The 22,697-nt window shown below is 49.4% G+C and overlaps 7 protein-coding genes and 1 non-coding gene across 9 annotated transcripts; 5 read left to right on the forward strand and 3 right to left on the reverse strand.

Moving 5' to 3' along the window:
• Positions 1-1,065: 1,065 nt before the first annotated feature.
• FOIG_03011 (uncharacterized protein) lies at positions 1,066-2,920 on the forward strand. 2 transcript variants are annotated; one of them, XM_031200633.1, is made up of 3 exons: positions 1,066-1,549; positions 1,632-1,889; positions 1,962-2,920. In XM_031200633.1, the coding sequence occupies exons 1-3, from the start codon at positions 1,493-1,495 to the stop codon at positions 2,175-2,177; spliced, it is 531 nt and encodes a 176-aa protein (XP_031070401.1). In that variant the 5' UTR covers positions 1,066-1,492; the 3' UTR covers positions 2,178-2,920. The 2 variants fall into 2 exon arrangements, with proteins under 2 accessions (XP_031070401.1, XP_031070400.1); XM_031200632.1 differs by having other exon boundaries at positions 1,101-1,549; positions 1,632-2,920.
• A 340-nt stretch (positions 2,921-3,260) lies between these two features.
• FOIG_03012 (uncharacterized protein) lies at positions 3,261-4,967 on the forward strand. The gene is made up of 2 exons (XM_031200634.1): positions 3,261-4,009; positions 4,062-4,967. Exons 1-2 carry the CDS (start codon positions 3,846-3,848, stop codon positions 4,402-4,404), a joined length of 507 nt encoding a protein of 168 aa, XP_031070402.1. The 5' UTR covers positions 3,261-3,845; the 3' UTR covers positions 4,405-4,967.
• Positions 4,968-4,983: 16 nt separating this feature from the next.
• On the forward strand, positions 4,984-10,150 carry FOIG_03013 (uncharacterized protein). Its single transcript, XM_031200635.1, has 2 exons — positions 4,984-6,756; positions 6,807-10,150. Exons 1-2 carry the CDS (start codon positions 6,542-6,544, stop codon positions 7,948-7,950), a joined length of 1,359 nt encoding a protein of 452 aa, XP_031070403.1. The 5' UTR covers positions 4,984-6,541; the 3' UTR covers positions 7,951-10,150.
• FOIG_03014 (uncharacterized protein) lies at positions 8,123-10,238 on the reverse strand. The gene is made up of 2 exons (XM_031200636.1): positions 9,334-10,238; positions 8,123-9,280 (listed from the first exon to the last, which is right to left on the reverse strand). Exons 1-2 carry the CDS (start codon positions 9,847-9,849, stop codon positions 8,621-8,623), a joined length of 1,176 nt encoding a protein of 391 aa, XP_031070404.1. The 5' UTR covers positions 9,850-10,238; the 3' UTR covers positions 8,123-8,620.
• Positions 10,239-10,378: 140 nt separating this feature from the next.
• Positions 10,379-12,082, forward strand: FOIG_03015 (Fe-Mn family superoxide dismutase). Its single transcript, XM_031200637.1, has 2 exons — positions 10,379-10,754; positions 10,860-12,082. The coding sequence occupies exons 1-2, from the start codon at positions 10,544-10,546 to the stop codon at positions 11,486-11,488; spliced, it is 840 nt and encodes a 279-aa protein (XP_031070405.1). The 5' UTR covers positions 10,379-10,543; the 3' UTR covers positions 11,489-12,082.
• FOIG_03016 lies at positions 11,783-11,898 on the reverse strand. Its single transcript, XR_004093422.1, has one exon. It is a non-coding gene; the product is annotated as a 5S ribosomal RNA (ribosomal RNA).
• FOIG_03017 (uncharacterized protein) lies at positions 12,015-15,788 on the reverse strand. Its single transcript, XM_031200638.1, has 3 exons — positions 15,413-15,788; positions 15,140-15,355; positions 12,015-15,081 (listed from the first exon to the last, which is right to left on the reverse strand). The coding sequence occupies exons 1-3, from the start codon at positions 15,413-15,415 to the stop codon at positions 12,814-12,816; spliced, it is 2,487 nt and encodes an 828-aa protein (XP_031070406.1). The 5' UTR covers positions 15,416-15,788; the 3' UTR covers positions 12,015-12,813.
• A 5,470-nt stretch (positions 15,789-21,258) lies between these two features.
• FOIG_03018 (uncharacterized protein) lies at positions 21,259-22,514 on the forward strand (the record flags this gene model as incomplete). Its single annotated transcript, XM_031200639.1, has 2 exons — positions 21,259-21,390; positions 22,479-22,514. 2 exons carry the CDS (start codon positions 21,259-21,261, stop codon positions 22,512-22,514), a joined length of 168 nt encoding a protein of 55 aa, XP_031070407.1.
• Positions 22,515-22,697: the final 183 nt, after the last annotated feature.

Here is a 22,697-nt window from a genome sequence, read left to right on the forward strand (position 1 = left end):
TTCTATGGAGGGTTGCATGCGTCAAAAGCTGCAAGTATCGACAGGGCCGATACCCTGGAAAATACGGAGTCAATTCATTGTATCAGAAGTTTGATCATGTGGCCCGAAATCGGATGTACTCGGATGGGAGTTGTTTAAATGATCATGATGGTTGTGATTTAGTCAGGAGTCTAACACAGGATACTGAGAAGGATGTCATTCACAATGACGTATATGAGAATGAGTATACATGCAAACTACTGGTAAGACGAGGCGATAGGGCAGACGGACAAACTGGACCCTCTAACGAGAGTTTCTAGTGACTAGAGGCCGGCGAACCTGAAAACAGGCTCCGTCGGTCCGTAGTGATGATAGCAGAGGCTGATTGTTGATGATGGCAATCCTCCCCCTGTCCGGAGTGCACGGTGAATTTTGATCCAATATTGGGCGACAATTTTCGCCGCTTGATGGAATGCAACGCAACCATGAGAGGCCCCCTCTGGCACTTCGGGGTAAATAAGGTAAAGACCTTCACCCACCATTTCATTAACATCGGAGAACAGCGATGATCAGAACATCAATAGTGATATGCTTTGTCCGATCGATCCTGGCGTTCATGTCAGCCTTATTCTGCATGATTGAACTGAGAGAAGCGGTGAGTTTTACTTGTTTTGACGGTTCTTTGTGTAGTTAGCTTTTCCCATTGTCAGACATGGCTTTTCGAGCTCGTGACTCTCGATGCCGGAAGATTAGTGAAAGTGTGGGGGAGGAGCAAACCCCAGACTTGGCTTATTGACACCTGTAATTTTGGGCATTTAGCCCCCCGCTACCCTCCACTACCGCTCGACAAGATCCCACTGCAGCCGGGGGTGACCGGCTATCTTATGCACGATAGATGCAGTGCTGGAGCTCTGGACTTTTGGAAGCATAAACCTGGCCAATCATGGACTGTACTGTGGTGGTAGTGGTGTTTTGCTTCACTAATTCTTATTTCTCAGCATAATCGAGAAGCTTCATTCTGATACTACTGGAGCAACGTTGTCTTCCTGTCCACCTTGATAGATCTCTCAAAGAATCAATGAAGAACCTACTCGTACCTACTACATTTGATATTAATGAATGCGATACTATGTATACATTGAGCGTGAGTGAGCGACTGTAGATATCAGTTTGTTTTCCTGTCCCTCCACACTGATTTGGCTCGCCCCCTGTCGCTTGGCACACGCACGGCAGGCGCTGTGGATGGATCTGCGGCTGCCTGCCCTCCGAAACCCAAAATTCGCCCACCGCAAAGCAAGCCAAACCAGGCCCAGGAGCAACCTTCAATACAGTTAAAAAAACACCTTCCCCTCCAACCCTCCTCTGACCTCATTTCCACGCAAACTCTCTTCCTAACAGACCTGAATTTCTTCCTTTGACTTCCTATGTTTTCGATAGGAAGCATTATAATAACTGATACCCATCATCGCAGTCACCTCTAGCAACACACAAACCACTTCTTCCAGCGCGAGCAATGGAGAGCCTTCAACTATCCCAGGTTCTTGCCGACCTCAGCAATATCGGCGCCGCCGTATGTGTCCACATTTAACCTTGAGCTCCTTTCTGCTACGTGTTCATCTGTGCAGTCGAGACTAACGTATCTCGTGTGTCAGGATCCGGGAGCCGCAGAGGCCATCGTCAGCGCCAACAACCCCTCCAACTCTAGTTACACAAGAGTCGAAGTGACTGCAGCCGCAACTGCCCCTACCTCGAGTCCTACTACGAATCAACAACGACGTCCCACAGGCTTACAGCGGCATTGGTCGTCGGAGAAATTCGACAAATTCGGCCGCCGCATTCTCTCTCCCGGTTCCCACTCCGGTTCAGCTGTAAACTCTAGCCCTGGAACTCCTCGCCGAGGCGAATCTGATGTGAGGCAACCCCCCCAACCGTCGTCTCAAAGGCGAAGCTGGGACTTGGGCACTGACAGAACTGCTGTACAGTTCGAAGAAGACCTGGAGAGAGCAGGCACACTCATGCAACTATACGACATTCGCTCCAAGATCAAGCAGCAGGATAACAGCAGTCTGCTCAGAGCTCGAGAGAAGGTCAACGCGATAGCAGCGCGACAACAAGCTCAACAGGCCGCGGAACGCAACATGAAGGCAGCGGACGAACTCCGACGACAACGCTACTCTTTCCCAAGAGCCGGCCTCTGAAGCGAATGACCCTTACGATTTCCTTGTATCTCCTCACGACGGATCACGGGCTCGTTACGAAAGGACAGGCGCTGGGTAATATCTGATTGGTGTTTGCGGGGTGATTTCTTTGACGGCGTTTGGGACACAAAAGTATATGCCGTCGGTGCGATGAAATCGATCCTGTTCTGAAGAGCAAGGTTGAAGACAACCCTGATATGTTTTAACGATTGGAACTGCTGACATTAATACGATGCGCTTGGATAATCGGAGCGGATGTTGTTGTTTTCGCACTTTGGGGGACCAAGATGGCACCAAACCATGTATGTAGACCATGGGAGAATGAAAGCGGTTTCTATATTCTCGAATAGTCCGACTCCTTCAAATTATCATAAGCATGCCGCGCCTTCGATCACTCTCTAGACATGGCATCATTTCTTGCATCATTTGAGCCTCTTGGCCTAATGCCTCTATGCATGCGAGGATCATATATACTGTCGAAAGTTGATTTAACTCTTAGCCATTTCAGAAAGCACAGCATAGATTATTAATAAGCTTAATTGCCGTAGGCCGAACTAACATGGAGCTCCAAGACGGGTCTTTGGAGGGTCTATAAGCTGAGCTTTTGGGATATGCCGGGTCCGAGAGTTTGGGTTGATTCTTGCTTGGCATTTGGAAAACTTACATAAAGAGTCCAGAATACTCATGCAGGTCCTTTTACAAGTCGCTTATGACGTTCTAGAATGTGGTTTATGAAGCAGATCAATCATCAACGAAATGATGGAGTAGCTAAGGGTGGAAACACGTCATTCATTGGCTTCGCCACATCAACGAGGAATTGGAATTTGGCCGCGAAGACTTGAGGCTTAGCAGTCTTGGACAGGTGATGATCTCGGTCCAAACTTGCCGGTGAAGTACAGACCTTTCCGCTACCATTTACGAACCAAAGGGACTGGTTATCAATTGATACGCGAAATACGCTGCGTATTGATGACGGTCTTGATTCACTCCTCAAACCTGTATATCACCCTTGAACGTAGCATGGTATGATTGTATAGCGGGAATCACGGCAGATATGAAGGTTACCGTGATGTAAGCGCCAAGCGCTCAACTGCTACTGTATCTTTACGCACAGCCACTATCGACCACGCAGCGCAATAGCATTAAACCTCGTTTGATAGCCAAGAACACACCATGTTGGCCAAGACGAGACAAAAGTGGAAACACTCGAGACCAAGAAGAGGCTTGTGACCGCGTTTTGTTAGAGTTACGCAGGCAACTTTAGGCTCTAGGCCAAGCTTGGGTGGATATCATGATTCTTCTCTTCTCTTGGCTTCGTCGTTTGAGTTGCACTATGCATAAAGGGCCCTCCTCCCACTCTCTTGTCTTCCCTTCTCTCATTCGTGTGGAACTTGGAATAGCCCAAAAAAAAACACCTATTATCCTGTTTTTTCTTACACCCTTTGACGGCCTGGTCTAATCGTCAATCACCTACTGTAACAGATCTTATACACAACCTATCAGATAAAGACGTCACCTCCCTGGGAACACCATCACACACATTCTACGTCATAGCCGAGCGACTCAGCGCCGCAAACAACACGTCAAAAACAGAGTTTGCCAATTGAACGCTCTTCAACTCTACTTCATCATCGTCGCGTATACACATCGCGCATCTTCATAATCACAATGGCGCCCACTGAAGATGTTTTTGCGCGCGACTACTACAGATGCTCTTATGGGTGGAATTGGAATGGACGACGATGTGTTCGTAACAACTGGTCCTACTGGGGGCGCTGGGTGTTAGCGGGCATCGTCATCTTTTTCTTCGTCCTCTTCCTCTTCTGCTGCCTGTAAGTAGTTGCACTCTCATTGCCGTTTGAAGTATCTTACTAACACATCAAGATTCTCTCGCCGTCGCAAACGCCGTGGCGTTAAGCCCGTGTACGGCACTGGATGGATGGCGGCCAAGCCTTGGGGAAACAACAACAACAACCATCAGATGTACAACTACGGCAACCAAGGCGGTTATAATCAGGGCTACCAGCAGAACAACGGTGGTTACGGAGCTCCACCTCCACCCCCAGCATACGGCCAGCAACAGCAGCCTCAGTACACCGGTACGACATTCAACACCAACGACGGGTACTACGGCCAGGGCCAGTATTCCGGAGTTCAGCAACCACAGGGTACATATCAGCGTGATGGTGCTTACTCCCCACCTGCGGGTCCTCCTCCTGGAAAGTAAAGCACGGCGATGGGTGCGTTTGGAATGGGAACGGGTTTAAAACACGGCCGATATGGAAAGGATACCACCGATTGAGGCGTTTGGGAGCTCGCTATGTAATGAATGGACTTACGTCAAGACATACTGTGATAAGAGGCATTACTCTCGCGAGCATGGCCTGGGTGGAATTACGAGAATTATTTTTTCCCTAATCGATTCTAGTCTTCTCTCTAGCAAGTATTTATCGAAATAGTTAGATAACTATGTTTGTGACGCGTTGCTGATAACGTTTCAGCAGATCTGTCGTGACTTCAAGGGCATGATATTGATGAATGAACTGAATTCAAGAACAACAGCCCCATACTATTAGGTGAATTTGAACGTATGCATAGATAATTCGACATCAACGCCACAGCCGTTGACGGGACCTGCATGAAACATGATAAAGGTGGGAAGAAACAAATTTGCAGTATACCATTCGTTGGGTTATGCATACCGCCTCATGGTAGCAGTGGACGACGATCTGAATATCTCTTTGGCCAATACAATAATGCCGAATTCATTCGTGTATAAAGGCAGTGCTGCACATCGCAATCATAACAAAAGGAACCCAAGCCTTGGCTCTTTGATATTTTCTACGCCAAGTCCCGAGAGCCTGGTCCAATGTACACACCTTGCAGAGAGTGTGCCTCGATACCCATGGACCATCTTACATTTTACCACCAATTCCAATACTCTCCAGCCGTTGAAATCTGACACCGATAAATGACGAAATCATTTCAAAACCCTCAATTTTCCACTTCAACTCTGCGACAGGATCGTCCGGCAATCGAGACGACCCTGTCATTTCGGAAATGGAAGAAGCCCCTGTGGCCCGCATCAGGACCAGGGCTGAGCTTCTGGCAGAAGGGCTAACAACGGTATGGCGTCTTTGATACTGGTGATGATTTCATGGCTTTTATCGCGCATGATTCAAGGAATAAAGACTCGTTTGTGTTTGAGAAGTAGCTGGACATTGTTCTTTGACCTCGCACGTTGATCTATGGTAGAATGCCACCAGGCGATACTCCATAAGTTACATACAACAAAGATCGTCAACTCATCGACTTGCCTATCTTGCTACTCTCAATTTCCCAGGCATGCCGTTAACCATTCTCTTTACAGCATTCTCCGCGAATATTCGTTCAATCACCCGATGTCGGTCCTATAAAGGCTAGGGCTAAGTGTCAAGCCATGGAGTCGTCATCACCCCTTCAACTGTCAAAGTCAGCTGTTGAAAGCCCGTATTGGATGGATTCAAAGTCAGATTACAACAAAGTTCATATTCAATGCAATGGGCGTACTGTACATATTCTCTAAACGCGGAATCGACTCTGCTCTCTTCGCCGAGTCCACTCTCAGACCGAAGTGAACTGTCCGCCCCCACGAATGGATATCCAAGCGACAATCCTGTCGAGTTTCACAGTTTCAGAACTCTTCTGACAGGGATGTTTTATCGATCAGGGGCAAATTGAACCATTAGCGGTCCCGTTTCCCCTGGATCATCCCCGCCACTCGCGGTAATTCTGGACCTTTCAGCGTCTCCCTGTCCCTAGTGGCCAGGCCGCTCCACCTGGCGGGCGCCTCTAACTCCAGCTCCGCCGTTGCTTTCTTCCCTTCTCTTTGACTTCTAGGCTTAGGTTGTACTTTATTCTCTACACCAACACGAACGACAATGCTGATGTGGCTGTCGTTTCTTAAGCCTCTCTTTAACCTCGTATAGGTCATCTACACTCTCTTGGTTATTTCTTCAAAACATTCTCTTGTACTGACGGTGCGAGCGCCGCTCTTGTTCTTCATCCACAGTCCTCTTCTGCTGGACCGCCGTCCTTCATTCCAACATTCGATTAGCGACCCGCTTCAATATTGACACGCGCTGAAAGAAGATACAGCATACGTCGTTGTCTCAATAACATCGTGTTTTGACTTTTTGACCGTTTCTCGATCAACATCCCCGAACTCAGTTCAAGCATTATCAACTTGCCCATGCAACCAAGTAGTATTATACCCGAAACCTCGAGCAAAATACGCAACACCACATTCATTATATCTTTCTCGATCTTTTCGAATTTATTTCACTCATTACCAGCTCCATCTTGAACTGGGACACATCAGTAAAATGCCCTCCATTGACGAGGCCATGGCGCGGAGCCTTCGGGGCAGTGCCTGGGAGGTGGTCAAAGACAAGTTTGTCCGGACAATTGTAGCCGACCTTTCACGACGAGACATGTTAGCCGATGCAGCGCAAACAACCGATGAGGTTGCACAGAAATCAGAAGACTTCGCAACCGCTTTCTCTAGCTGGGACAACTGTATGAACGTGGCGTGGTGCAAGTGCGTATATCCTTCGCTACTTACAGGCCTTGTTTGCTAACTTGACCCAGGTGGCCAGTAATTGGTGTGATGATCATCGGAGGTCTTATCATTTTCAGTATTGTTTGGTGTATTATTCGCTGCTGCTGCTGTGGTCTTTCATGTTGTTGTAGCTGCTGCCAGTGCCTGAAGTGCTGCGGTAACTGCTGCGGTGCTTGTGACCCTCCACGCAGTGCTACGAAGCATTTGGATGACCCTTATGCTCCCCAAGGTCAGCATCATGGATACCGAAGTGAACCCCCAATGAATTCATCAGCGCCTCAGTACGGCGTCACAAAGCCCATGCGATCCGAGCCACCTCAGTATGCAGAATTCGAAACGAGTAAAGGCAGAGACGATGACGCCCTCCCTGAAATGCCCAGCTGGGAGGGTGCTAGCAGCAAAAAGGTCGAGGTCCACACAGAGGCCGTTGAGCTTGACACTCTACCTTCGAAGCCACCTCATAGTCAGCAAAGCAACATGATGGGGGGAGTTGCGCCGAACAATCTGACTCCCTACAGCCAGGCACAGAGTAATTCAAGCGGCTACCTGGGCGCTAACCAAGCTCCCGATGCCTATTCACCTATCGACCAGCAGGGTTACGGCTATCAAGCCCCCGGCATGAACCCCATGTACAGCAATGCCGCTGCTGTCGCACCGATGCCACATGAACGTCGCTCCCCAGCCTTGAACACCAATGGATACGGCAACCAAGGCTACGGCCATGATCAAGGATTCGAACAACCCCAAGGCTACGGGCAGATGCAGGGCTACGGGCAACAAGGCTACGGCCAGGCCACTTCCCCCAACGATTATGCCGCAACTTATAGCGGATACCGAGGAACTCCTCCGCCGCGGCCTGCCAGTTTCGCCAAGCGAGCTTCAATGCATCAAGATGAATTTGGTACTTATGGACAGCTTCCTCCTCGTCGTTCTCCAGCTATACCAGAAGACTATGGTTATGGATCACCCGTTCGTCAATCACCCGGCCCCCAAAACGATTTCGGCTACGCTCAGCCACCTCGCCAGTCTCCAGCGCCTATGAACGATTATCGAACACCGCCTCCTGGTCCCGAGGCGAGCTATGGTGCAAATCCTGTTCAGCAGCGGCAACACATGCCAGAGTCCCACTCTCCGCAAGAGCCATACCCAGGTTTCAAGCCATACCAGCCTTAAGCGGTGGATTTATGACACTTTGGAGGTGAACGAAAGAAAAGGCATATGGCTATGTTTTTCTGAGTATTTCATGGATATACGGAGTTGTTTCCGGCATTTTGTTACTACTTTACTAAGTTTTTATGCGTGGGCGTTTCTGGGGAGAACTTCGGTCGAACTTTTCTTTAGAATTTGGGTCTGGATACTCATGTTATATTTTTGGAGGGCCCCATGATACGGATTTGTCTCGTCAGCCTGTAGAAAGATGGCTTGAATGCACCACTTGGCTACGACACAAGGACTTCTCGCCTACGTGATGAAACTCTGTTCAGCTTCATGCAAGCTTGGCGTTATAGCCAAGACTTAGCCATTCATTTAGATGATGAGTTTGCTAAACAATAATGATCCTCGCCCATGAGGCTTTGTGAAGTTTGATTTGAAGTCGCTTCTAATCCCGAAGTGTAATCCCACCTGAAAACGCCCCAGGCTCCTATTTACGCCGTGAGCCTGACTGCCACTGAATGCCGACAAAGAACCACCAGTATTTGCAATATAGTATATCTCCATTCGCTGGTAAGACGCCACGACTCGAAACCAGTACAGATTGTTTGTAAAAGACCCATACTACCAGAAAACTCGAGAAAACTTGAAACAAAACAGACAGGCCTGTCCAAAGCTTATGTAACCTCTTCTACTCCTTGGGATATAGCTCTTGGGGAACCTTATCCTGAGGACCACGGGCGCTCGCACTGCTTCCTATGATTGTGCGATCGTCACCGTCGCGCTCGGGATCATACTCTCCAGAGTCTCTGCCTTTGGGTTGCGTGGAATGAGTGGGACGCGTGACATGCTTATCGTCATCGTCATCGGACTCACTGTCAGTCTCGTGCTCTGAATCGACAAGTCTGACACGTGAAGTCTCGTCCTCGCTGTCGTCGTACCTCCTGCGGCGGCCTTCGTCATCAGATTCGTTGCCATGGCTTTCGTGGTTGGTCTCTTTGAGCTTGATGAACGAGTCGATGATATAGTATTGGAGGGCGTTCATGATGAGGGGGAAGATCATCATGACAAACGCGATCTGAAGCTTCTCATTGCCCTCGGTCCAGCCAAGAGCCCAATCGCCAGCTTTTGAGATCCAAGGCATCATTATGAAGATGATGAGCACGCAGATCTTCATGCCAAAAAGGCCACAGAAATAAATGACTGATTGTTTTAACCACCACCAGGCATTGGGCGGCGTACCGTAGTTGCCAGACTGAACAGATTCGGGGGGTTGGCCGACGGGTGTGAAACGAACGAGACCTGTGAGGATCTTTAGGAGAATGATGAGTATGGGGATACCGAGAGTGGTCTATAGATGTTAGCAAATCTGGGGTGTGAATCACAGCATAGGCTGATACTTGCATCTATCGCGAGGTTGAGAAGATAGAAAGAGCATGGGTTCGGGGCGTAGTTGTCGTCATCGGATCGTCTTGTCATGGATGTTGCTGAAGGGTCGACCTGGACCGAGAATCGACCGCTCGTCAACATGGACATGAAGATGTTGGCGATGTGGACGAGCACAGAACCAAAAACCTGCTTTGACACGTCGAAGAACCAAATCTTGAGAGGTCGTTGAGGTCGTTCCCGCCACCGCTTATAGACGAGGGAGAGTAGAGCCAGAGCACCAAGTGCGCCTTGTACAAGCAGCGCGAAGGAGCCCAGTAACGAGCACTCCCCATTGGAATCGTCTTCGTCGTATGACTGTGGTGCTCCGGACGCGATGAAGGTTGCGGATGCGGCTGTGGAGGAAGCCATGGAGGCGGCCGAGGCGATAACTGAGGTAGCCATCTCTAGAACTGTTGAAGATTGGGCGAGAATCAAGGAAGAAGCATCATCGACGGCGACTGGTATATCTTCGAGGTTCGACGGAGGTTGCATGTGTACGTGGACGTTTGATCGATTATGATGTCGAATGTCTCAGTAGAGAGGAGAAGTGGTGATGTTTCAGGACAGCCAAAAGGGTCCAACGGGGGCGAAGAAAGAGACGAATGAGAGTTGTTGAGAGCAAAACTCTTACAAAACTTGTCAAGAGATGAAACTTGTATTTATCTTGGTATAACGATAGCAAAAAGAAAGACCAAAAAGAAGATGACGAATGGAGACAAAATGAAAGGGGGAGGAAAGTCAAAACGGAGAACGAGGCGCTTGTGACTGATGGGACTGATCATGAATATCGACGCCTAGACTTCTCCAAGACTAAGCCTGAGCCTGAGCGTGGTCATGGATATTCGGCTCCTGCTGCTGGTCGTTCTCAGATTAGACTGGAGCTAAGCCCAAATTCAATCTAGACTCTTCAACACAGCCACTCCCTTGTCTGTTTTTCCCCGCCAGACCAAAGTCCAGAGTCAGTCTGGTTTAAGGTAGGTAGTCTTGGCCCGCGGATTAAGACTCAGCCACATATACATTTCCCCGTCTTGTGGCGTCCTGGTTCATCTTCGGCTCAACTTAGCTCCGTGAAGAAACCTCAGGCGGCGGCTATCAACACCAAAAAAAGTACAATCCAAGTCGACGACGTCCACGGTCCTTCCACGCCGACTAGCTCCCCTAATACCGTCGATCTTCCCTTCACACAATGCTTCGTCCGATATTAAGGGTCCCTAGATCCGCATTTGGCCTCGGCCTGCGCTCAACAGTCAATGCCCGCCGATCTATCCATCATGTTCCTCAACTGCCGCACGACTATTCTGAGGGTGTTCCTAACCTCATGAGCCCTGGAGGTTTCTCGATCGCTTGGACTGAATACATGAAGCTGACGGTGGAGAAACTGAATGCTTTGACTGTTGGTATGTGTGGCATTGATGTTCTAGGACAGCATTGAACCATATTGTTCCCCAATTTGACGTTGAATTATATACCAATTCAACATTTACTGACATGCCAATTTCCAGGCACTGAGCTCGAGGATAAGGACACAAAAACAATCGCTCTCATGACAGCCCGCGAGCCTAACCAGGCCCCAATCTTCAACTATGCTTCCATGGCGCACAACAACCACTTCTTCTTCCAAGGCATCGCACCAGAAGGAACCCCCATGCCCGACGCCCTCCGCAGCGAACTAGAAGCCTCATTCTCCTCCATCGAGACCCTCCGCCGCGAATTCATCATCACTGCCTCCGCCATGTTCGGTCCGGGCTTCCTCTGGCTCGTCAAGGCTGGTCCCGGCGACTACCGTCTTCTGCCCACCTACCTCGCCGGATCTCCCTACCCCGGCGCTCACTGGCGCGCCCAGACCACCGATATGAACGCCGTGGGCAAGGATGGCTCTGCCCGCACTTTCATGCACAACCAGGCGTTCGGTGCCAACAAGCGAAACAGCGATCTTCCCCCAGGTGGTGTCGAGCTGGAGCCTCTTCTGTGTCTAAACACCTGGGAGCACGCATGGCTGTTGGATTGGGGTGTAGGGGCTGGTGGCCAGGGTGGAAAGGCTGCTTTCGCCGAGTCATGGTGGAAGTTGATCGATTGGGAGAAGGTGGCTCAGAAGTCGGGAGTGCTGCGACCTGGCTTCAAGTCTGCGTAAGCAGAAATATGACACATGACAGCGCCTAGACAGGATGTATAGTTAGGACACGATGTTACGGCATTGGATAGAGACAAAGGGATAAGGGAAGCGAATTCTGTAAGATATTGTACTCTGCATATACAGGTGGGGAAAATGTACCATTTGACGTCTCAGTGCGTCTCTTACATCCTATATCTTGCTCATGAGACGCCTGGGAGATGGTTTGGTTACCCAGGTATGTTGCCATCCGCTAGTTCTGGTATATAGCGTACCTCGTGATAGTGGACAGCAAAAAGGTATAAACACCAAAAAGACATACAACACCAGGTGTTCGCTGGTCGTCACCGACCCAACTACTAATCCGGCGCTTCGTGGCTTGACGATGGGGGAGCAGACGGGACCCCGTATTCTACACGAGCTGTGGCCGTATGTGACGATCGAGCTAGTAAGATGAAATTATATCAGGATGTTGAGCACTATTGGCCGACTTGAATGTATCACAAACCTCACAACTGGATGCCACCAAGGGTAAATATCAGAAGGACTCAAGGGTGAAAGTTATTGCTGATAGGCAAATTATATGTATACGTGTATATATGCCTAAGAGCGCCGAAGTGATACATTTGGTTTCGTTGCCAAACACACCCTCCTGCAATAACAATTCATGTTGAAGGCAATATTCTTCTACTCCTAATCAGCCAATCTTGCATCACAGGTCCTGTCCATATAGCTCATGAAGAGGAGAGACCGTGACAAAGACTTATAATACCGACCCCATATAAGACTTAACAATAAGTTTCCAGAAAGACATTAACATCACATAGCTTCAAGGACAATATTGAAATTCATCATGTCATTTTCTTTTCCTATCCTAAAAAGCTAGCCCGAGCTACCTATATGAAGTAAAAAATCAACAAGCGCTGTGTGGTATCTGCGTCATCCTTCGTGAAGTAAAGAAATTTAAGGGAGTGGGCTGTGCAGTGTTGAGTTTTCTAGAGTCGTGTGCGAATGGTATAAAACGAAGGCAGCTCGTTCCCCTCGAGCAATGGCCTATCGATCAAGAGAACATCCTGAGTATGCAAATTCCAGTACCCAAAAAGACATCATTGCTCATCTCGAGCTAACATTCATCCGCTGTGTAAGCATCCCGCGAGAGAGCCGCAGCAAGTATCGCATAGTGGTTGTACGTTCTGGCATGTAAAAAGACACAACAACACCAGTACAAAGAGAAAAAACCGAGTCCCAATAACCATCAATGAGGGGGAACCGGTCAACGGTATCGAAATGAAATCAACGCAGAGTAGAGTTTTGGTAAGTGATAGAAAAGTGGCGGATGTGGTGGTTTAGATCATGTTTCCATTAACGCTGATCTCAAAACCCTCGCCCTTTTGTCTGAGCGCCTTTGCGAGCATAAGCTCTCGCATCCAGTCGATGCGGTCATCTCGGTTCTTGACAGCAAAGTGATGCGTCTTGCCTGTGCCATTGACACCTTCTGCGGGAATGGCGCCAGCAGGTTGAAGATGGCTCTCACGCTTACGAAGGCGGGCAGTGTTCTTCTCTTGAGGGATGAGCTGGAAAGCAAAGGCACCAACGGGGTCGCTCTTCTCGCGGCTGTGGCTTCCACGAGAAAGATGCATCGTCTTGAAAGCAGCAGTGAGCTTTGAAGAGGATGCAACACTTGAGCAGGCAATTGCGTAATCGTCAATGTCCACATACTCAAGGGTCCGGCCGAGCTCCTCGGCATCCTTGTGCATATTGAGACGCGTACCCTTAAGAGTAAAGTAACCGTCCTGCCACTCATGCCGAAGCATCTTTGTCTTGCGCTTCTTCATTGGGCCTTGGTGGCTGATGCCATTGGCAGGGTCAGCAGAGGGAGACTTGCCCTTGGCACCGAGAGGTGTGATCGTTGGTGCCAGGACCTTCTCAGAGCCATTAAGCTGGCCACGGGAAAAAGGCAAGTTGTCGCGAGGGGGTGGCTGAAGAGGCTGCCGAGATCGTGAACCTCGTGGGGACTGGGGTGAGGAGGATCCCTGGGAAGGGCGGCTAACGAGAACAGGCTTGTTCTCCTCCAGAGCGGGCATCACAGGGAAAGATGGGCGGCGGGCTGAAGTGCGAGACTGGCAGCGAGGAGGGGAGACATTGTTAGTTGGAGATGTGCGGTAGTTCATGTCAGGGGGCACAGATTGGGAGAAATCTCGAGCCACTGGGCCAATGGGTACAGCTGTAATGGGAACATCAAGCTCCGAAAATGGTGTACCATGGCGGAAGCTGTTCCTGGGTGTCATCTCCAGATCAGGAGATCGAGGGCTGGTCTTCTCCATCTGGTAAGGGACAAAGGCGGGCTGGTGTTGCTGTTGCAATTGCTGTTGATGTTGAGCAAATGACTGCGTGGGCTTCTTCTGAGGGGGAGGCACTGAAGAAGCACCAAGACGGGACGGGGGAAGCTGAGGTTTCCCAGGGATGGACAGTTTAGGTAGTCGGCGCAGGCCTTGGTGAGGAAGCTGGGCCTGTGCGGTTGGCATACCATCAAATGGAGGTGTGGGAGGCACCTCGGCGCTGCAGTCTCCCTGCTGTTGGTGCTGAAAGCTAAGGAATTGTCTGACATTATCTTGAGGATCTCTTGACTGAACGCCACGGAGAGATGCCTCGTAAAGGTACTGGAGAGGAGGCATGCCAGGACCCATGACATCCGAGGAGGCGACAACAGAAGGTACAGCGTCCGATACGGGGCGGACCTTGTTAGGGTCCAATGCCTTGGCCGTCTCAGGGTTGCCAGCATCTCCAACCATGACGGTACCAGTGGCATTAATATCCACATGTGGATATTCTTTCTTGAATGCTTTGATAAGCTGTTGTTGCTTTCTGAACTTGGAACAGTTCTCCCCCTTGGAACAGTGATGGGGCTTTGGGATAACTTGTTCAATACCGATGATAGACACTGACTCCATGGGAGTAATATCGTCTCCATTTGTCCTTGCACGCTGACGTCGCTTGCTGCTCTGGCGACGCTTGAGACCACCTTCTTCCCCTCTTCGCGCTTCTCTGACAACTTCTTTGCTTGGAACATCTTCAATTGGTGTTTCCGGGCGAGGTGATGCAGGTCTGCTGTCTCTGAGAGCTTGGATTTGATGCCAGACTTTGGTCCTGATACCAAACGATTGGATGTTAAGCTCCTTGAGATCTTCAAATTTAAGCGTTATCAGAATTGCACCGCTGATATCATTCTCCATAAATCGGTCTGCCACGGACAGCTCAACGCCAGCATTGAGCATAGCCTGCGCAACCATCTCAGTGGACCATGATGCCAGAGTTGTCGTGTCCAGTTCCGCATCAGTGTACTGGAAAGGACTGGCTCGGGGCGGTGGTGGCTGGGATGTCATGAGAAAGTCCGCAATGTTCCGAGGTCCCTTGGGAGTGATGGGTGATAATGTCAAAATGATATCCTCTTCGGTGGCAGAGTATTGGTCAGTCGAGTTCCGAAAAAGGTGAGGCCCTCGAGGGCCTTCCACCTGCTTCGGGGAATAATCAAGCGGAACTTCTTGGCTTCTACTCGATCTTGGCGTCGGAACCTCATCGTAGGAAGAAACTGTTGTGAAACTAGGTTGTCCAGCCTAAATATGTCTGTTAGTTCTTATCGAGGTCGATCGACTTTCTCTGTGGGACACATACCGACTGCAGACTTATACGAGGCGAGTTGTCCTCCTCGTCGCTAATGATTTCATCCTCTTCTTCCCAGTCCGTGTCCACAAACTCGGTTGCCACTGAAATTGGTCGATCTAGTAGTTGAGAATCATTCTTGAGGCTGAAGAAGGTGTCCCGAGGTAGGGGTTGCTGTCGCATTTGTGAGTATGTTAGGCGGTCTCCGCCTCGGAAAGATGTGTACTCCTATGGGTCAGTGTTAGTGATATCCATAACGCTCACTGACCGAGCATTCATGCTTACCATTTTGGAGTTCTGTCAGCAGATATCAAGTAGTTGATGCTACCAGGCACCAAATACTGTTGGTGAGGTTGTGTGTATCAGCTGGCTATTGCTTGATATGGCCGTCGCCGGCGGTTGCTTCTTTAGAACTCAGTGCCTAAGCTCGATCGAGGAGACGCCTTGAAACAAAGAGAAACAGATAAAGAAAACATAAATCTCGTGGTGTCGAGGAGATAATACACACGTCGCAAAACTTGGGAGAAGGGGACCAGGGGAGTGAGCGGGCGGTTACGGGACGTTATGTATGCACTATAGCTCGACACTGGAGACTGAGGGAACCAGCAGAGGCATGAATATGAGCGGTCACGGAGTGGATGGAGACAAGAATAGACTTGGGCGAGGTGCTAAATGCAGAACGTGTGGCCATGTCTCTAGGCCCTTGGGGTACTGTAGCCCAGTCAGTCCCTCGACCCTAGACCCTTGTACCCTGGCTTGTTCGGGGGATGTGAAAGAGACGGGAGGAGAAAGAGGAGGGTGGGAGCAAAGATCCTAGGGTGAAGAACAGGGTGCTGCGGCTTCATCACACCGGCACGGGACGCAGAAAACGGAAAGCCAGCAGCATGTTATCACCAACAGCCAGATTGAGATCCGTCCTATCAACCAACATGTAGATCAAGGGCATTGTATTCGTTTACGATCCGAAGGCTATGATAGTAGATACTTGAGTTAAAGTGACAATCTGACCTTCTCTGAGAAACATGGATTGACAGTTGATTCAGATAGAGTACCAGACAAAGCCAGTTGAGCATTAGAGCGTGCACGGCGTCAAGCTGGTGGTATCGATTGGGCCTTCAGTCCGGGCAGAGTGGCTGCGTCTCGCGTGCAAAAATGCACGTCCAGTCACGTTTCTGTGCTCTGATCACGAATCAGAGGGTGACTGGGGGCCGGGGGGGCTAGATGTTCGAAGAGAAATAGTGTCTTTGCCGGGACGCTTCATGACGATGGAAGAAGAGAAGCATCCTGGTCCTAGTTAAACAGAAGAGCGTGGGGCGCCATGCCTCGAGCTGTCTGTGCTCGTCGATTGGCTTAAGCTGGCGCACGTTGCGACCCTGGCTCTTGAGGCGTTAGGCTTAACTTGGTTGAGCACACCCCAATCTTGTTATCCACAGCTGGAGATCCGTTAGTGCCACACCTTTGGACAATTATAGCGGCCCTAACGAGCGTTTAAGCGCCGGGAGCTTGAGTTTCTCACCTTAGTTCAGGATGAGTCGAGCGACAGAGGTGAAGTGAGGTTGGGCAACGAGTCAACGCGCCGTATCACCCCGCAACACCTGAGTTCTTATATCGTTTCCGATATGGATTGTAATCTCATCCATCGGCAGAACAGGCCAAACCCAATTCAATAGATAGTGATAATGACGATGGATGCCCATGGCAACCCTCAGCACAAACATGATCAGTCTGTTTTCTCGTGTCACCACATTTCTCAATTGCAAATTGATCTTACCATGTTCGCATGCCTTTCAACCTCTCTGCGTATCCGTACTCTGCTGAGTCTGTTCTTCGTGCTGTACTTTCTTGTACACTGTAGTGCCAGGGTCATCACGGACCAAGTAGCTTCGGCATAGGAGCGGGAGACGAGCCCCATCAGCTGCATGCGAAATCCTGAGAAACGAGAAATAAACGACTGGCATGGATCGGTATTCTTCATTCTCCTATGGCGCACTGTGTGGGTTCCTCGCCTCATGCGCATATGTCTTTCAACGTCGACATTGCCATATGTTAAGGTATGAGTTGTTGGCATTGCTGTCATCAACGACGTGGACATACCGAGTATCATTTAATCTCTTGTTCAACGTATTATTCCCCTGCATGCTGTTGTCAAACGTAACACTCTTGCGTTCTTGAACATGAAGCTAGCCATGTGACTTGGGTCGTAGAGCAGATTTGAATGCGAATGTGAATGTGTGTGAACGTGCAAGCTTGTGAGCCCTTGCAATGGTAACAGCGAATATGTTTCCGACCTTGGAAAGTTTACTCTTTTCTCGCGCCTCATCCCATCCAGGAACAAACTTTTCAACGGTCAAGAGTCTTGCACTCTATCCCGGAGCCTGGATGCTTCCAGGGCGCCCAAATTTTTACCACACCGGTTCTGTGGTTGTGGGACCGAAAACCGTTACATCTGAAACTCTATGTTTTTGACTCAGTATTCTCCAGCCTGAGTTCGAGAGCGGATGGAGTTGGAACTTCAGCCCCAAACCCCAGCCTCCGCCACCATTCTTGTGGACTGTCCCCTGCTAACAAACTCCATCCCCGAATGATAGTCCTGTAATTGCTTGCCGTTGCGATCCTTCACACGATTCTTTTCAGGTAGCTATTCTTCCGAGCTTGGTTCAAGTCTCGAGAGAAGCACCGACACGCCCCAGGCCAGTAGACAAATCGTATGTTCACCTCAAAATGGTTTCTTCGCATTACTGCCACGGCTGGTGCTCGGTGGTGTGCTCCTGTCGGTCTTGGAGGCCCTCAAAGGGTCCCTGGATCGTCAAGGTTCTAGCCCCCACCAACTCCAACTCCAAGCGGAACTGCTCTGAGGCCCTCTATCAGAGGCTACAGGAGTCCCTGTACATAGTCCCTGTCAGATTCTTACTTGGCCCACCACCTCCTTCGACCTCGATTTCCTCTTCAGGCAGTGCGTTCACTGTGAGCTTTGAATGAGAATAGACGCTAATCTTGGCCATATGTCACTCAATAACCAACCATAGCGCACATGAATGGTCATTTCCATGAATCAAGTGAAAAGACTCGAACGGGCAGGCTAGTGGGACGGACCGTTTTTCTTTCAGTTTGTTTGCTCCAATACAGCATTCCTATCCGCTTTGATTTTCAATGCGATAGAAGTCAGGCGGATCATGGCGGCATGATTTGGTTGGCTCTTGACTGGCCATTTTTCGCCTCATCCACAATTCGACTATATTTTGCTGGCTCCAGACTGGAATTTCGCCTCATGAATGGTTATACGAGCATTGCTCATACTTGCGGTCAAAGATTTGACCTCTCTTGCTCATCGTGTGACTCAAAGGTCGCGGCCAAACTCGCTCACATGAACAAATGAATCCGCTTCATGTACGAATCGCAGTCTGTCACAACTATTCCTCGGAGGGAGCGGTGACAATTGACAGATGAACTCCTCTGTTCCTTGTCAAGAAGTTCGAGCTTCGCCAAAAGGCGAGACTAAGAGGTGGGGTGATGGAGTGCATGTACAATATGCTAGGATTCAGCATTTGGGCACTCTAGATCACACTGGAAATGGTATAGCTCTGCTGTAGTTTCTTAACTCTGTTCTTGGCCTTGTCAATCAAGGAGCCCCAAACCATCAGCTGAATCGGGAATATCTGTACAAAAGGTGCCATATCCTTGTGAGGAATTGAGGAGATGCCAAACGGCTCAGCAAGCCGAGGGTGAGTGGCTTTGAGGCGTGGTTGGCTGAAGGTGAAGCTCCAAGCATGATTTTCTGCAATGGATGTGTCGCCACGGTGATTGTCGATGAATTGATGAACAAATGGTACCCAGAATATGCAAAACGTATCTGTCTGTGCCTGGGCTGAGATGCAATGCGACGCGAAGTTGATTCACAGCACTACCACAACAGAGATATTGGAAGATCTGATGTTGTGGGGTCCAAGATTACGATTCTCAGTGTAGCACAGCATGACAGCCACCTTGCTGCATGAAATTCTGGTGATACCTTCCAAAACAACGACATACAGTGACGACATCATAAACGCTGCACTACCTACCCGAGTATTCAGCCGTGGGGCTCAGGTCAGGCAGGTATATACAGTGCAAAACCAGACTGTGTTACCAATATTGGAGTGTAGGGTAACTCCACTACAAAGTGCTCGTCGTGAATATCGATACTCGGCTAGTGACAGCTTCCACCTACAGAAGCACAGCATATACGCATTACTTTTCCTACAATAGGTTCTAGTCCCGCAGTGGACTCCGTTCAATGGTGATGTTTTGCAAACACCCGGTGTCTCCAATTGCTTCGCCTCGCAAATGAATCCAGAGCCACCATGCCATTGGAATGTTACCGTGGGATGCGAAGCCCATGATGGTCAATATCTTCTGCGACCCAGTAGACTCTCATAATCTCATCTGGAGTCAATAATTGGCTTCACGTCCGTCAATCGCAATCCTACGAGGGCTTAACCGATCCCGCTCTAGCTTCTTGGTCGGGATGCCCTGTCTGCTTCTATCACCCAACCCCTACTATAAACCTTGCTACGGTAAGGAAATGCTCAGCCCAACTCGAAATGTTCTTATTCCTTTCACAGCTTTACAGTAGGATGTGGTGGTAATGAGAACTGCTGTAGCAGTGTAGATTGATCCGGGTCCGGGATGGCATGTCTGAATGCAACAGGAAATAAGCAAGCAAGCAGAGGCGTGGATAGAGCCAAAGTGGCTTCAAATCCTTCAGGCTTCATCACGCCAGTGTGGGCTAATGTCTCGTTCCCGCTTAACTTCGCATGCTATGCCCGTCTCCCGTCCAGCCTTCGTCTTCAAGTCAAGATGCCTTGCATGAAGATATAGACCAGGTCTTTTACGGCAAGACTTGTCTTCGGGGATTCTCACCGACTGTCCCGTACGCCACAGAACACATACCGGTGACGACGATAGCTGTTGTGGAATTCGGAGCATCAAGATAATTGTGCGGGCTGATCAACACCACGCCTATGTCTCATATAGCCATCGTGGTGTCTCACTCTGAAGTTTGGTCTCGCCAAGACTTTAGATCGAGTTGGATGACCCATCGAACTCGAGGAGCGGCCGACAAGAAGGCTGGAAGTCCATGGACCACAGAACACCCGTGAACAAAAGTGCTGGCTGGCAGCACATAACGGGTAGCTGCTTGTTGAGGAACTGGACGACAAGGTCCGATTGCAGGGGATCGAATAATTGACTCAGTCATGTCACTAAGTTTGCTCGGAGACAAGCTTGAATATCTCCGCATCTAAAATCAACGACGAATTGGTAACTCCCAGGAGCCAGGCCGTGGTGTCCCGTCATTATTGTCTACAGAGGACTTCAAGAATTCGCCCCAGTATAAGACGGCAGTCAGAATGTCACATCTGAGCTCTCGTTTCTGATTTTGTGATGCAACCCCCCGGCATCACATCACAGTGCCATTGGAAGTGTCAATGTGCATGTGCCATTGTAATCCTTGTCTGAGCCAATCCTTACAGCTCTCCAAAGCGGCTCCTACTCTCCACTTCTGTTTCCCTCTCCATCAACGGTTTCAACACACATCTGGAATATCATCTATTAACCAATAGATGATTCAAAGCTCACTTCTGCAGAATCTCACATGATGCAAAACCAATGCGACCTCCTCGAGTTCTGTGGGTGCTGGAAGCACGGTCGCATTGTGGTCGAGCTTCTGGAGCTTCGAATGAATGTTCAATTCGAGAAGCCGAATCACTTCGGACCTACCAGGTTCTCCATTGGGACCAGAAGATTGTCATGGGTTTGGGCGGGGAAAGTGAGGGACAAAGTGATAATGTGAGTGTGACAAAGCAAAGCAAAGTCAAGTCGGCGCACACTCCACTGTGCTGTACCGAAGCCTTACTCTGTACTGTGCTTGTTTAACAGTCTTATCTGACGATCCCTGACTGTTGTTGATGGAGGCTTTTGTGAGCATTGAAATGGCTCAGCTTCCTTGATAGGAGCAAGGGCCCTGGTCAGCTGGAGCCTCGATCTACGATGCTAGCTTCAGCGTCGACTTGCTCCGGGCTATCATGCCATTGTCATAACATGTTTTTTCCTGTCTGGCCTTGAAGACGAGGTAATATGGCACAGTATAAACCATGATTCTGAGGACCCTAGATATGGATGCGATTAACTTCCCGCCTGAGTTTGGACCGGCCCGCGAGGGCCAAGAAGCTCCCCGCGGACCCTTCAACGGCTACGGAAAGGCCCACAAACGAACGTGGTGGTGTGTAAGTCGGGATACGCGGCCAACACAATTCAACTCGAGGTACCAAACTCAATTTTGCTGACAAGATGAGAAATGAGAAACCTTCGTCAGCCACACAGGGCTAGACCGTCTAAAACGGTAAAACACATGGTACACCCTTTGACCGTCGATGGCGGACAAAAGTTTGGTCCGGTCGCATCGAGATTCTGAATCATGCGTTGATGGAGGGCGAGTGTCAAGTTATTGAACTATATCGACTGTGAGATTCGAGGTCGGCCGCAAATTGCGGCCTAGGTTGACAGGGTGCCCAAGTTGCAATGTTGCCATACTGTGTCTCCAAGGAGAGGGTAATTTCGATGGCTACAGAGGGTCAACAATATTCCAGTAAACCCACAATCAAGTTCAGTTGCATTAAATTTACGAATACTACCTCGAGCGCAGATCAAAATATTCATTTACCAAGACATCGTGATCACACAACTGCTACGTAGGTACTAAACTTGCGGAACCGTCGGCCTTCGGAGTAGTTCAAGTAAAGTCAGTCCTCAGCATAGAGAAGTAGGGATCAACAAGAAGCATTAGGGTAAGCTAAGTAGAATATATAAACTCTCCGTGCCAACATGAGCAAGGATGTCGGAGAGCTGAACAGAGTTGCAGACAAGATGGAAGCGCATTGACATAGGAGAGAAAGTTTAGTCAAGAGCAATTGTTCCATAATTAGCCCAGATCAATAGTCTTTTTGGCCGCATACTCTACGACCTTGATGATGGCCTAATTATGCTGGAATGAACCAGGGAATGCGGGCTAAATTAAAAATAGACGTGGAAGTGAGCATTGGGATGTGACGAGATGTGATGGGATCTGTTAGCGCTTTTGCTGTGATGCAACTGTTGATCCAAACAAGCTTAAGCGGCAAGGCATGGGATTTAGCCCAGATTCCGAGGTGAAAAGAGGGGGCTAAAGAGTTAAAATATTTACTATGGTACTCAGCCAAAGGGCCAAAATCTCCGGCTTAGACGGAGCCCTGCCCCGATGGTGTCAATGAGGAGACCAGAAACGGTCTGCTCGTGAGTGAAGCTGCAGGGATCAGGGATCGTACGGCATGAACAGACGAGAAGACGACGAACAATCGGAGGCGGCCGGTAACGTCCGTCACCCAAAGACTGGCCACCCCCACAGACCGGCCACCCCGACCAAAACACCAAGAACCGGATATCATGATCAATTAACTAATTATCTCAACACCACATTTTTTATATTAAATAAAAATTTAGTCAGTGAATATTTAGATGAAACTGAGTACAAAGGTCCTCAAGTTTTAATTTCTTA

This window comes from Fusarium odoratissimum (genome assembly GCF_000260195.1).
Source record: "Fusarium odoratissimum NRRL 54006 unplaced genomic scaffold supercont1.3, whole genome shotgun sequence".
NCBI classification, from domain to species: Eukaryota; Fungi; Ascomycota; class Sordariomycetes; order Hypocreales; family Nectriaceae; genus Fusarium; species Fusarium odoratissimum.